The sequence below is a fragment of the Pyxicephalus adspersus genome, chromosome 3, assembly GCF_032062135.1.
Source record: "Pyxicephalus adspersus chromosome 3, UCB_Pads_2.0, whole genome shotgun sequence".
Taxonomy (NCBI): domain Eukaryota; kingdom Metazoa; phylum Chordata; class Amphibia; order Anura; family Pyxicephalidae; genus Pyxicephalus; species Pyxicephalus adspersus.
The window spans coordinates 125,088,270-125,102,419 of NC_092860.1; the positions used below are offsets into that span (position 1 = coordinate 125,088,270).

Sequence of the window (14,150 nt, forward strand, 5' to 3'; positions counted from 1 at the left end):
GAATGGATTATGTAAAAGTGATTTGCTTTCTGTTAGTAACTGATGAAAGTGTATCCTCTCCAGCCTTGGAGAGCTTTAATAAATCAGGTCCATACATGTGGCTCTACCAAGTGGTGTTGGTCCCAGAACTATGCGATCATCCTCAAATGAGACGGAAATTAGCCACAGTCCCAGGAACCTCTAATAACCCCTGGAGGAACCCTGGGGTTATACATTCATTTTATCTACATATAATTGCCAAAGGCTATTAATACCCCAATAAATCATTAAGGCTACTAAAGGACGTAAGAATGTTCATGCAATAAATTGTGTTGCCCTTTAATTATCCAGTTAATGGATGAATGAAAATCCCATATGTTGGCAGAAAGACAATTCTGTACTGTGCAGTATTGGAGAGCTGTTTGGCTACGTGCATGATAAATTTCTAGATTCTAAGTGCTTTGTTTTCCTACACTTATGAGACCTAAGTAGTCTAAAATAGCTGTATACAACTTAAGGGCTGTATCTGTGTAGTGTTTTGGGACATAACAATTATTTGCATGGCTCTCAAAATGCAAAATGAACTTGGTATGGATAACTATAGCAATACGTAGTCATGGTATAATCCCATTTCATTGTTCTCTATGTGATCTAAAGATTTAGTTGTACACTTTCTCTCATCTTTCTTGTGGTGTTTCTCATCTTTCCTGCTAATGTTATATGGCTCTCAAATCATCAGTCAGTGGTTTTATGTCTCAGCAGTGTTTTCGTTGCCTCTTTGCTCATTACTTCCTTTCTATTTGTTAAGCCCTTTAAAGTTTGTGAAAAGCATTAAAGGCTCTATTGATAAAACAGAGAATCAGATATTCCCTCAAACATCCCCTTGTGGGAATCTTCCGTGTGTTTCAAGGGCAGTAATTGTATCCTTGTAGGGAATGTTTGAAGGAATGTGAGGTTCACTGTTTTATAAATAGAGCCTTAAGTGGTAATCTTTCACATAAATATTCTTACAGATATGTAGGACTTTTCCCTTGATCAACATTTAGGGAACCATTGTAATTATTATCTCTTAATTACTGCGATTATGGGATCATTTGTTCTGTTTTAGAAGGAATATATATTATCTTCGGGTAGCATACATTTTTGAATATAGCTATTTATTTAATGTCATTTGGCAGTTTTTCATTTAAATAATACCAATCTTTCTCAATTTCAGCCACCTGTGGTAAAAATCTATTAATAATCTAAATATAAAAAAATATTTCCTAAATATTCTTTAAGAGACTTTGCTTTTACAGCACTATGTACATTTTTCTAATTTGGACGGTATGTTTTGTAAACCAGTGGAGCATATTATGAAATCAGTGTGCATTTCGATCACAGTACAATTGTTTTGCAGTACAATTTGGTTCAGGTATTTCTTGTAAAACATTTTTTTCATTTCAGCTAAAACAAAAACCCCTCTGCTTAATTTGTTTCCAATAAGCTCAACATCTAGATACCAGTACATTCATATGACAATCGCTAATAGTTTGGTGAATTGCTATAAAATATGCAAGCTATGATAGTTATTTGCAATATTTAGGTGGTTCGAGCGTCTGCTGAAGAGGCACATAAAATGGAAATTAAAAGAGCAGGTTTAAATGTTAATGATGTTATTAGAACAGAACAGGTTTATCTCAGTGGCTGCAATCTTCTGCTGGGTTGTGGAGTTGATTTCCCTTTTGAATTAATCTTCAAGAATAAAAACTTATTGTTTCTCATCCTTTTGCTTTTTAGGCTGACCGTCCAAGCTGAATGCCCTATGCATCTGGAAGATTTTCCTATGGATGCTCATGCCTGTCCATTAAAATTTGGCAGCTGTAAGTATTTTCCTGTCTTTGTTTGAAGGTCATTTGTTAATTAGAATATACTGGCTTGTTTTGTGTCATTATTACATTTATGGGTGCAGACACAATTATGGATTGCTATTCATTGCAAAAGAATTATTATTAATAATAATTAATAATATATATATATCCTTGCATAAAGATGACCATTTGTACTTTTATCTGTGAATGTATCATTTTCTGAATTTCAGTACAGATCAGATCAGACTTACCACGTGACACTGCCTAAACTGATACTTCCATTACTTAAATTAAAAAGTGGGCCATATTCAAGGGAGTGTAAATGTTTGGAACCCAGAAATAGATATGACATTTTTGGGGGTTAGTCTAAGCCTTTTTAGGTCATAAATCTCCAGTCATTCTTGTTAAAAAGGTCTTTTACTATGGGAAAGGTGCCCAAAAAAGACAAGAAAAAAATCACTGATCATCTTTAATTTCAATAGCCTCCTTGTGATTGATCTTTTTCTCAATAATGATTTCCATAGTTTATCTCACTCACAGTGTGTCTCTTTGTGGGGGAGGCTTTCTTGGTAGAGGAGCAAGACTTTACTTCTGCATGCTAAAGCTGTCCTCCTAAAGAATAGTATGATGAGAATCAGGAAGCAGCAGGAGAGAAAGTGGAGGATCCACAGAATAAAAAAACAGAAAATGGAGATCTACAGCTACTTCTCCAGCAAGGAAAACAGTGGGAAGCATAGTATTGAAAACACCGTATCTCCTAAGTCTAATAGTCAGAGGCATATGTGCCTTAGACTTCACACTGCAGATACCGGGTTACATATGAGACGGACTGTAGGTTTGTGCTTAAGTTGAATTTGTATGTAAGTTGGAACAGGTATATTATTTTAATAAATGCAATTAGGACAGATGTTTGTCTCAACATAATATCAGGCATCGTGGTGTCAGTTACTATATAAAATCCTTAGTGTGAGTTAATCACAAACAAAGCAAAGCCTAGACATTTATTAACTTCTGGAGCAAGCTGTGCTTTGATATGCTAAAAGAAACAACTGCTGAGTTTTTCTTGGTCATTAAGGAGTTACAAGACAGTAAGTCATTAAGGAGTTACAAGAGCTTGCAGAACAGCTAAGCTCTTAAGATCACTCACAACCTTAGCTGTGTTTAGCAAAAATTTTTCTGCAAGTCATGTGAACTGCCCCTTATTAAGCTTCTGTCCTGCACATGAGCAAGCAGGGAAGCCCCATATCTAGGAGTCGTCCATATGTCAGATGTCCTTCACTCTGGGACTACCTATATACAGATATTAGGCTATAGAATAGAAATATGCCAGGGACAGTTTCATGTCAAGAAGTGCTTTGCTATTTTTAGGAGACATTTAGGGCAAATGGTAGAATTTTCAAGGGACAGTTTAGGCAAAAGTAGGTTCTCCTTATTGTCCCTATAATATACTGGATGTTCAATTTTTAAATAAAATGTACTTATTTAGGATAACTGTCCCCTGGTTACTACAGCAGTAAAAAAACTGCAGAAGCAGACATTGCTTAGTCCTTTTTGCTTTCCTTTATAGGAAACTATAGTCTTATTCTAGTGTGCGCACATTTTTGTTGTTATTGCAGTGTTCAATACATAGATTGTTATCTCACATATATAGTATATATTATACTATTGTATTGCATTTTACATTACACATATATTGCATGTTGTAGATTTACCACTCGAATTCTTAAAACTTCTTGTTTAAAAACTGTAAAGAGACGTAATGGATGCCATGTGGCCACTTTTTTTCCAGTGTCAGAATTGCCAGGAGGCCTCGCTCTAATTCCTGTGAAATTTCTACCCTGTAAACTAGGTCTTGTCTCCAGTGACTGAGATTGTGGCCAGCAAGGGAGTGATTACACAATAAGTAGTGAACGGCTCTCCCGCATGACTTACGCTGTATCACTGGCAGCAGAGTCGCCCATGGGACATGACTTTGAGGTTAATCAAAAAGAAATCTCTAAGAATTAATCATTCAGCTTGGCATTTAAACAACATGTTGCATGGAGACCAATATTAGGAAAGATTGGGAGTTGTTGCAACAGTAGCATTTTTATAATCTTATTTCTCTGGTTGTTGTTTTTTTAAGTTTTATTCCTACACACGCTGTGGTTAAGTTTATAAAAAAAATTGGTTCAGAATGTTCACTTTCATGGGTATTTATCCAGACTACATGTGTTATCTGTACTCTTAAAGGGCTTTTTTAAATCCTGGTCCAGGCCTGCTGACGAAGCGAGTTTTGCTGTAGGAATTATCTGAGGAACCATACAATGTTTGCAACATGGGTGTTCCATGACGAAGTGCATTTGCTTTATTGCGGGAAAATCCCTGATAAAGCATGCTTTGCTTCTAGCACTGTATAAAAAAGAACATTAGAGTGCTATGGGAGTTCCACACTTGCTGTGCTGTAGGCATTTCCTGACAGAGCACATTAGCTGTATTGTACTTATTCCCTGACAAAGCACATTAGCTGCATTTTAGGCACACTCAGCTGACAAAACTTTACTGGACTGCGAAAAAAGGTCTCAGAGGTGGACCCGCTCATCTGGCATTGGGTGCTGGGTAGGGTGTGGGAATCACCCAATATTTCCTCTCTAGGGCCTTGTCCATAAAGGAATCCAGACAAGCTTGATTAGCCTTTTAAAATCATTTTTACAGCTATTCATGAAGCTGGTGAATATTTCAGAACTTAAAAAGATCACCTAAGCAGACAATGGCAAATGAAATAACATCTTTCCTGCAGCAAATCCAGCCTCAGTTTTTTTTTTTTGTTATCTCTGTACACAGCTACAGGTAGTTCCCGAGTTAAGGACATCTGACATATGGACAACTTCTAGATACGAACGGGGCTTCCTTGCTTGTTGGGGGAAGGGGGCGTTGTATTGTATATCTAATGTGTTAGCAGAAGTATGTTACATATGCAATGGCAGGAGGCTATTGCATTTTTTATTTTTTATTAACCTCCCTAGAGGTAACCCCGAGTGTGACTCAGGGTAGAAAAAAGTTGCTAAAAGCGGTAACCCTGAGTCACACTCGAGGTCGGTAATCCTATGGGAAGGGTAGTAAATAGAGCCTTACCTTATCCCCCGGCGTCCTGCGTCGTCCATCGCTGCGATCTCCGTCTTCTTCTGGCCGACTTCTGCGTCCGATTTCCCGGTGCTTCACCGGAGTTCCCGGTGTTGTTGGTGCGTGTGTACGTTGCCCGGAACTCCGGTGAAACACGTTGAAATTCAAAATCCATTTGTATTGCATTCAATACAAAATAACTGTAGCAGTACATTGTTTTCAAGAACATTTATTTTACAGTATATATATTAGTATGGGTATAATATGTATTTTTTTTAAAAATCTATATATTTTTTTAAATTTATAAATTTTTTTATTTATTCAACTTATTATTTTTACATGATTTTTTGTTTCAAACTTTATTATACTTATACTATTATATTATACTGTAGAATATATTTTCATGAAAAACAATGTACCGCTTTTAGACATATAAAACTGGAAAGAAAAGAACCGCTAGGGAGGTTAAACTTCATCTTTAATAGATATTGTTTTTTTATTTTTCTTTATTAGAATAGATGACTCTAAAAAATTACTGTGCAAATGTAATATTCACACAAAAGGCAGAGTTTACCACCTTTAAATTTGTATTTTCTGCTTTGTACTTTTCTCCTTTGTTTGGGTAAACAAACTGAGAATGCACCATAAAAGTCTATGTAAGTTTATATTTATTTGTGATGTGGTTTTACTTTATACTGGTATGTAATTGGTAAAGGAGTACAGTACGTTTTTGTGAATGTTAAGGTAAATAATAACATTATTTAGGTACACAGTGATCAAGCTCCCATTGGTTGGTGATTGATATACTTCACATTGCAAGTGGTGATTTTGGTCATCAGACTAAAGATGAAAAAATTAACATGATTATTTTACTCCACAGATTACACAGTTTGCTCTCATTCTTTATATACTGTATATATTTCTGTTATCTAGCCTGTTGAGTATCCACTTTAATTAATATTATCATTGATGGTAATTTATTAATTTTTCCAGCAAGCAATTATTTGCCATACAAGCCTGATTGCAACAATTGTCTGCTACGGACAAGTTGCAAGTTCTTCACTTCTGTAGATAACTTTTTCCCAATTTTCGTAAAACATTCCTCACTCACTCGTAAAACATTCCTCGCTCTGAATATATGTAGCAAAGTTTGTGTGCAAATCCATGGTAAAAATACAATTATTATTCTTACTTATATACAAAGTCTTCCTCCCAAACAACAGAACAGCTGGAATATAATAGAAAGGTAAAATAATTCACAGACTGAATAAAAAAAATAGAATAGGCTTTTGCAGAAAAACAGTGAATATAAAAAAGAAAAAATAAACACTTAGGCTTCTTTTTAGTACATACCTAAGGCAAAATCTACACTGATTTTAAATATTTTGTTCAGTATTTTTAAAGATGTTTTAAAGCAAGATATGTGGCAGAGATGAGTTAGCATACAGGAAAAAACATCGGATTATTAGCAAAAATCCTTTTTTTTTTACTTTTCCTTTAACCTGATTGGTTATTTATTGCAAATTGAATTGTCACTGTTTCACCTCATTTACTAACTAGCACAAGTGAAAATTCACTTTGAAAGTGAACACACTCTGTCCAGTAAGTAAATATTAGTCACTGTTAACTGGAAATTATTTATTTTAAATGATACAGGTACACAATAACCTCCTGACATCAGGATTTCTGCACTAATACGTGAGCGCTATGGTGACAGCAGAATTTTGGGTTTGAGGCAGTTTGTCTAAATAAAATTTTGGACAGAGCGTCTGGTAAAGGATGAGTCACAATGCGGACAAGTGATTGACCTTTGTAAACACCGGATTTCTTTCATTTAAAGAAAAAAAATGAGCCTTTAAAATGTGAAAATCTATCTAAGGCTTTTTTTTTATATACTTTTCAAAACTGCACAATTCTTCCTCCAAGGGGAGGAAAAGCAAGTCAAATGTTGTGTCCAGAAGCACAAAAGGGTTCCCATCCTCCTTTTGAATGAATTGGAGTTCAGTAAATCATTTTGTTTTACAGCACATTTGCAATCAGCCTAAGACTCCAAATACTGTCTCTAGACAACCCTTTTATGTAAAGTAAAACATTTTTTTATTTTTTTTAAAAAAGGGTGAAGCCCCTCCCTTTCTGTTTTTACTGCCACGGCAGAAGGCTTCTGGCTGCTCCTTCCTTGCGTGCTTGATTTTGGACATGCGTAGAATGGGCTTTTTTCTGTAATGGGAATTGTGCGTTCGGCACTCTTTTTTTTCCATTTACAGCAGACTACATCACCCGAACTCGTGCCTGTGCATTGCGAGATCGGATTATGTAGCCAGAAGGAGAAAGGAGACAGGAAGATGGCGGTGTTCGGCTTTCCGGCTTTAAAAGCATTAGGCAAAACATTTATGTGCAAGAATATGTATGTATAAAAATACATTTCCTTTATACTGCAGTATAGCTGAATTTCTTGAAAGAGATCTGTTTTCAAAATATGACCTTAGATGTATATGTACCAGTGAGGCAACAGTCAGACTCTGTGGGGAACATTTATTAATTTTGTTACACAGCAAGGCAGTGCTTAATAGAAGCAGTGAGACAGACTGGGGAACAAATTTACTACTAGGTTATATCTTGATTCATAAATTCCTCCCTGATGTAATGCAGTTCTACAAAGGCATATGTAAGGGCATATGTAAGTTTTTTTAAGGGAAACATCCCCTCGATTTTCCTGCAAACATTGACCATACAAGTGAACTCACTGTGACCTGCTCCGCTCTTATGATTGAAAAAAATAGAAATAATTTAAATGCCACTGACCACTGATTCCAACATTCTGCCTGCAAAACAGACTGTAGAATGAGACATTAAAAAAGCTGAACTCAAGCCAAAAGCTATATACAAAAAACACAGCTGAAATGCTTATATCTGAATAGTTCTACCTGCCAAAGGGTTTGGAATTTGATTCAGCCTTGTCACTCAGATTCCCTCTGCACCTCACTTCAAACTACAGTAATGTTAAGTATTACAGCCTGATCGAGGATTTATTTTAGTCTATGGTTAGGCAACAAAGTGACAGGAGCACACTAAAGAGGTCATTCCTGTCTTCTTCATTCAGGTAAGCAGTTCTGGGGATTAAGCAGATTGAATCAAAGATTTAGGTATTTAAAGTACATTTAAAAAAATGAATTTCTCTTTTAGAGCATAATAGTAAATGTGTGGAATAGGAAGCCACCCCACCAACTAAAAGTGTTAGTTCATTCCCACTTCACTTTCTTATCTGCAAAAGTGCTAAGAAATGTCCAGCATTTCTGGGTATAGAGGAGCAAGTGAGCTTCCTTTATTTCCAAGATCCACTGCTTGAGCCTGATTAGCCATTCTGCAAGTCTGTTAAATAATAAAGGGGTATAGATAAATAAATTTGTGTAATCTGTAATACTAACCAATATTGAGTTTACACAGGGTATTACACTCAGCAATGTTTCAGGGTAATGGAGTGGTGGGGAAGCACATGAAAGGATGGTATTAAGAGAACCAGTGCCTAATACAAATATGGATGCATAATTGGTTTTATGGGTGTTTGTTTATATCTGCCCATAGTTCAGCTTTTTTAAGTTATTGTTATCCTTAGAAACCAACTGTACTATAGTGCATTCACTGGCACCCAGAATTGGAAGAAGGAAAGCAGACAAAGATCCATGTGTGTTTCATATGCAAAAAACTTGGTTTTCTTTGAATTGGAAAGATTGATAGGGTCAGCAACAGGGTCTACAAGTTAGTTTTAAAAAAATCCCCTATTTACCCCACCATCCACTGATACTGTAACTTTCCATACTTCATATCACTGTTGCAGCCATTAGGGAATATTTGATGTTTCTTCTCATTCTCCAAAGATGCAATGATGCCACAGTATTCAGATGAAGTGACTGAACACGGTCATGTGAGAGAGGGGATAGTCTTTTACCTTGTGTAAGCACCATCAATATTAGAATCTGATAGTACACAGGGTTTGGACTTTAAGCTCTGATGGAAGAACAAAGGCAAGAAAGCATTTGAAAGGACAGCATCATTGGAAGAGTAATTGTTTTTTAAGAGTCAAATAGAATAGTAAGTGAACCTTTACTCAATGGTCTTATGTATTTAATCATTTTGTCTGATAATGAGTGGGTGGCTATATAAATAGGACTAGTGGTATCTTAAAGTTTATGTTGGGGAAAACACATTTAGTATACTTCGTTATTACATGGACCTTTTTCCATGTTTATTAAACAGACCATGCAATGTCAAGTAAGCTAATAACTTCCTGACAACACATTGCTTTTTCTCAAGTCCCAACGGGCTTTTAGGAGATGATGTTTTGGGGGTGTGTATAATTTAAAAGGAACCAACCTCCCAGTATCTGCCCTTGAAATAAACAAGCTAAGTGAAAAAATTATGGGGGGGTAAGTAAGTGGAATGCTTTGACATGCATTTTGAAGACATAAAAAACATGGGATTACCATGAGCAGATGTAACTGTATGTGTGAGCTGTAAATTACTGCCTGTTTAGTTGCGTTCTCCAAAATATTGCTATAGTCCACAAAATTTGTTTTTCCACTGTGTGAAAGTAGCAACATTGCACTTCTGATGCAGAACTAAGATGGTTTGTCTGATAGTGTCTTGATATATAATTGGTCACATATTTATTGGATTGCTTTGTGTTGCAATATTTTTTATTATTTATGATGTGGAGTTGTATCTTATTTACTTGTATTTTTATAGTGGTGACACATTACACATTACATTACAGAAAAGTTCCCTAGGATGTGATACCCAAACTAACAAAAGATACCATCATTATAGGTGTTGCTGTCCATTTTGCAGAGGGAATTATTAGTTGGGCTAACAACAAGACTAATATTACTAAATGTATATTTTTCTTTTACAGATGCTTATACAACCTCAGAAGTGACATATGTATGGACACGCAATGCCACAGAGTCCGTTGTGGTAGCACCAGATGGCTCAAGATTAAATCAATATGTCCTCTTAGGTCATTTAGTTGGTAAAGAAACTATTAAGTCAAGCACAGGTTAGTTAATTCGCTTTAATCAAAGTAATTTCATTTTGTTGTGTTTGTTTGTGCAAAATATATTACATGAATAATTCAATCAAACAGTTTGACTCTGAAGCAGCTGTGGTTTTCTCTATAAAAAAGCAGAAATGAGTTATGCAGCTTGTTGGCCCATTTTGTACCTAAAAACAGTGTTCTATAAATTCTGTGCATAGCTACCAAAATATTTCAGTATATTGTGAGTTGCACTAGTATATTGCTGGCAGCTTACTCAGCCAATCTAGCAGCTGCTTTTCCATTTTAGCATTTGAGAATTGCCTAGGTACGAAAAAATTAAAACATAAAATGCTTACTGTAATATCTGAATCATTTATATTAACATTGTAACATTGTAATAATATATATTCCTTCCCATAAGCTGCTTTTTAAAACAATATTTAAAGTCTAATTTTAACAGAAAATAGCATTTTGTTTAAATATACTTATAAATATATATTATATGGAGATGAAGGATGCTCAAAAAAACTTGGATCTTATTGATATAAGGGTAAGGCTTTTCCAATATTGATTTGGTTGGACTTCGTTGGTGGTGTAAGTGGTCCCTGTTATTATGGAAACATGCATTCTTGCAGTAACTTTACAAGTCTGTATAAATAAGTTCTTAACATACCACAATATACGGCAACATTAAAAGATTTTTAAAACGTGTGTACTTTTATCATTAACAAAATAAAATATTTTAGCTTGTCTTCTACAAGCAGTAGTTTTCTACAGGCACGAGGAAGTATTTCCTCATCTCAAGTTATCAGACTGCAACACTGTAAATTTGTCCAAAGTTTAGAAGCTGCATCAGGGTGTGATCTGTGTCTGTGTCATTTCTGAACACAGTCAAGAACCATAAAGGTATGAAGAATTAAATTATGGTAAATCATTTAGGCTGTTAACTTCAGTCCATGTAGCATTGCAGAAAGCGGGCACTAAGCTTGGATGATGCCTGGGCAAAGTTTCCAACAAAATGTGGCAAATATGACACAGGGCCACTTGTAGATGCAACATACCTAAAAGAAGTTTTCATATATTTCTGATGGCCCTTTTCTAGAAACATTTCACTGCTCCTCCTCATTTTTCAAGTATTCACAGGTCTTTTGGGTTGACCACCTGCTGACTCCATCACACAGCATTTATGACCTGAGAGGAACAATGGGTTTATGTGGGGACAGCAGTTCAAACACCCAGAAGAGAATACTTGCAGTGGCCATGACTAAAGTAGTGGCTTTTGAAGAAAAGAACCTTAATTAAGATACATAGATTAAGTATTTTTTGTAGGTATGTTGGGGATACAAAAACGTTGTGCCGAGAAAGATCACTATTAAGCATGTAGCAGCATGCAAACCACAAATATTACCTTGTTATGTGAATAATTGAAAATACTGAAAGTAAAAGAAGAATTGGTTGTTGTGTGGTAATACTTTAATGATTGACCCCCTTAAATCAACCTGATTTACCCTTTAATATTAATTTATATTTTATTACTTGATAATATTTTTTTCCATAATCCTTTTCCTTACTTAAGCTGAGTATACACTATGGTGCATGCTGTACTTTTTGTGTGCCTTGTTATTCAGTAACCCAGTCTATATACTGTGGACAATGTGAATTGAATTCTCATTTGGAATGTTTCTGTCTGGCAGGAGAATACACAGTCATGACAACACATTTTCACTTGAAGCGAAAAATTGGTTATTTTGTGATTCAGACCTATCTCCCTTGCATCATGACCGTCATCTTGTCTCAGGTGTCATTCTGGTTGAATAGGGAATCTGTGCCTGCAAGGACAGTCTTTGGTGAGTGTAATCAGAAATGGACACATTTAAATAAACTGAGGAAATCTTACAGAGTACAAGAAAGAATTATGTATTTGTGCTTGCAGTGCAAAGTTATGCTGGAATCTACAGTTAAGTCCATAAATATTTGGACAGAGACAACTTTTTTTCTAATTTTGGTTCTGTACATTACTACAATTAATTTTAAAGGAAACAACTCAGATGCAGTTGAACTGCAGACTTTCAGCTTTAATTCAGTGGGTTGAACAAAAAGATTGCATAAAAATGTGAGGAACTAAAGCCTTTTTTAACACGATCATTTCATTTCAGGGGCTCAAAAGTAATTGGACGAACTAAAAAGCTGAAAATAAAATGTTTATTTCTAATACTTGGTTGAAAACCCTTTGCTGGCAATGACAGCCTGTAGTCTTGAACTCATGGACATCACCGGATGCTGGGTTTCCTCCTTTTTAATGCTCTGCCAGGCCTTTACTGCAGCGGCTTTCAGTTGCTGTTTGTTTGTGGGCCTTTCTTTCCGAAGTTTAGTCTTCAACAAGTGAAACGCATGCTCAATTGGGTTCAGATCAGGTGACTGACTTGGCCATTTAAGAATATTCCACTTCTTTGCTTTAATAAACTCCTGGGTTGCTTTGGCTGTATGTTTTGGGTCATTGTCCATCTGTAATATGAAACGCCTCGCTATCAATGTGACTGCATTTAGCTGGATTTGAGCAGACAGTATGTCTCTGAACACCTCAGAATTCATTCGGCTGCTTCTGTCCTGTGTCACATCATGGATAAACACTAGTGTCCCAGTGCCATGGCAGCCATGCACACCCAAGCCATCACACTGCCTCTGCCATGTTTTACAGATGATGTGCTATGCTTTGGATCATGAGCTGTTCCACGCCTTCGCCATACTTTTTTCTTGCCATCATTCTGGTAAAGGTTGATCTTGGTTTCATCTGTCCAAAGAATGTTTTTCCAGAACTGTGCTGGCTTTTTTTAGATCTTTTTGAGCAAAGTCCAATCTAGCCTTTCTATTCTTGAGGCTTATGAGTGGCTTGCACCTTGCAGTGCACCCTCTGTATTTACTTTCATGCAGTCTTCTCTTTATGGTAGACTTGGATATTGATACGCCTACCTCCTGGAGAGTGTTGTTCACTTGGTTGGCTGTTGTGAAGGGGTTTCTCTTCATCATGGAAAATATTCTGCCATCATCCACCACTGTTGTCTTCCGTGGATGTCCAGGACTTTTGGTGTTGCTGAGTTCCCCAGTGCTTTGTTTCTTTCTCATGATGTACCAAACTGTAGATTTTGCCACTCCTAATATTGTAGCAATTTCTTGGATGGGTTTTTTATTCAGTTTAAGGATGGCTTGTTTCACCTGCATGGAGAGCTCCTTTGACCGCATGTTGTCTAAATCTTCCATATACAAGCACAGACCGCCACCGACCCCCCCCCGAATTGAAGTGATTGTGTTAAAAAAAGGCTTTAGTTCCTCACATTTTTATGCAATCTTTTTGTTCAACCCACTAAATTAAAGCTGACAGTTTGCAGTTCAACTGCACCTGAGTTGTTTCATTTAAAATTAATTGTGGTAATGAACGGAACCAAATTTAGAAAAAAGTTGTCCCTGCCCAAATATTTATAGACCCAACTGTATATTAAAAATGGTTGTTTTTTTAAGAAAACAAACAGAATAACAATATTTTAATAACACATGCTAAATATTTTAAAATTCAAAAATTGTTTACTTCTATTATGTTTTATGTAGCTTTAATGGACACTAAATTTTTATTTCTCAAAATAATGTCTTTGCTCAATGCCCATCTGTACAACATTTTCACTTAATCTGTTGCAATTTCTCCACCCCATAGCACATATACTTTGATACTTAACCACATCTCCCACTATATCAGTGATGAGGATTTGTATCCCTTGTATAGATATAAACCAGAAATATATGCAAAGCACAATTAAATTAATCAGGGCTATGGGGATCTTAGCAAAGAGGAAAGATTAATTGAATGGAATTTATTCTCTCTGAGACTATTATGTGTGGGTATATTAACTGCATATAAATACATAAGCTCTCCATGTAGTGTACTTGTTGCAAAATTGTTTACTTTAAGGCCATTACCACAGGGAAGAGTCCTCTCTTAGTGTCTGGAACAAAATAGGTATAACCGCTACATACAGAGAGGTATGCTATGAAAATGTGGAAAATGCTTTTAGCCAGCACTGTAAATTGCTTCAAAAAGGGTGGACCTGTTAGAAATACAATTTAATCTAGACATAACAGTGAACAATGTTTTCCTATGAGTAGGAATCACCTAGGGCAATGTGTAATGGCTATAC

At 35.9% G+C, this 14,150-nt stretch overlaps 1 protein-coding gene across 1 annotated transcript in view; it reads left to right on the plus strand.

Annotated features, from left to right (window-relative positions):
* The window catches only part of GABRA2 (gamma-aminobutyric acid type A receptor subunit alpha2), a gene marked incomplete in the record, with an annotated part of 100,124 nt that overhangs the window by 56,838 nt on the left and 29,136 nt on the right, over positions 1-14,150 (plus strand). The window contains 3 exon segments of the mRNA XM_072406262.1: positions 1,759-1,841; positions 9,841-9,984; positions 11,658-11,810. Coding sequence (XP_072262363.1) covers positions 1,759-1,841; positions 9,841-9,984; positions 11,658-11,810 — 380 coding nt within the window.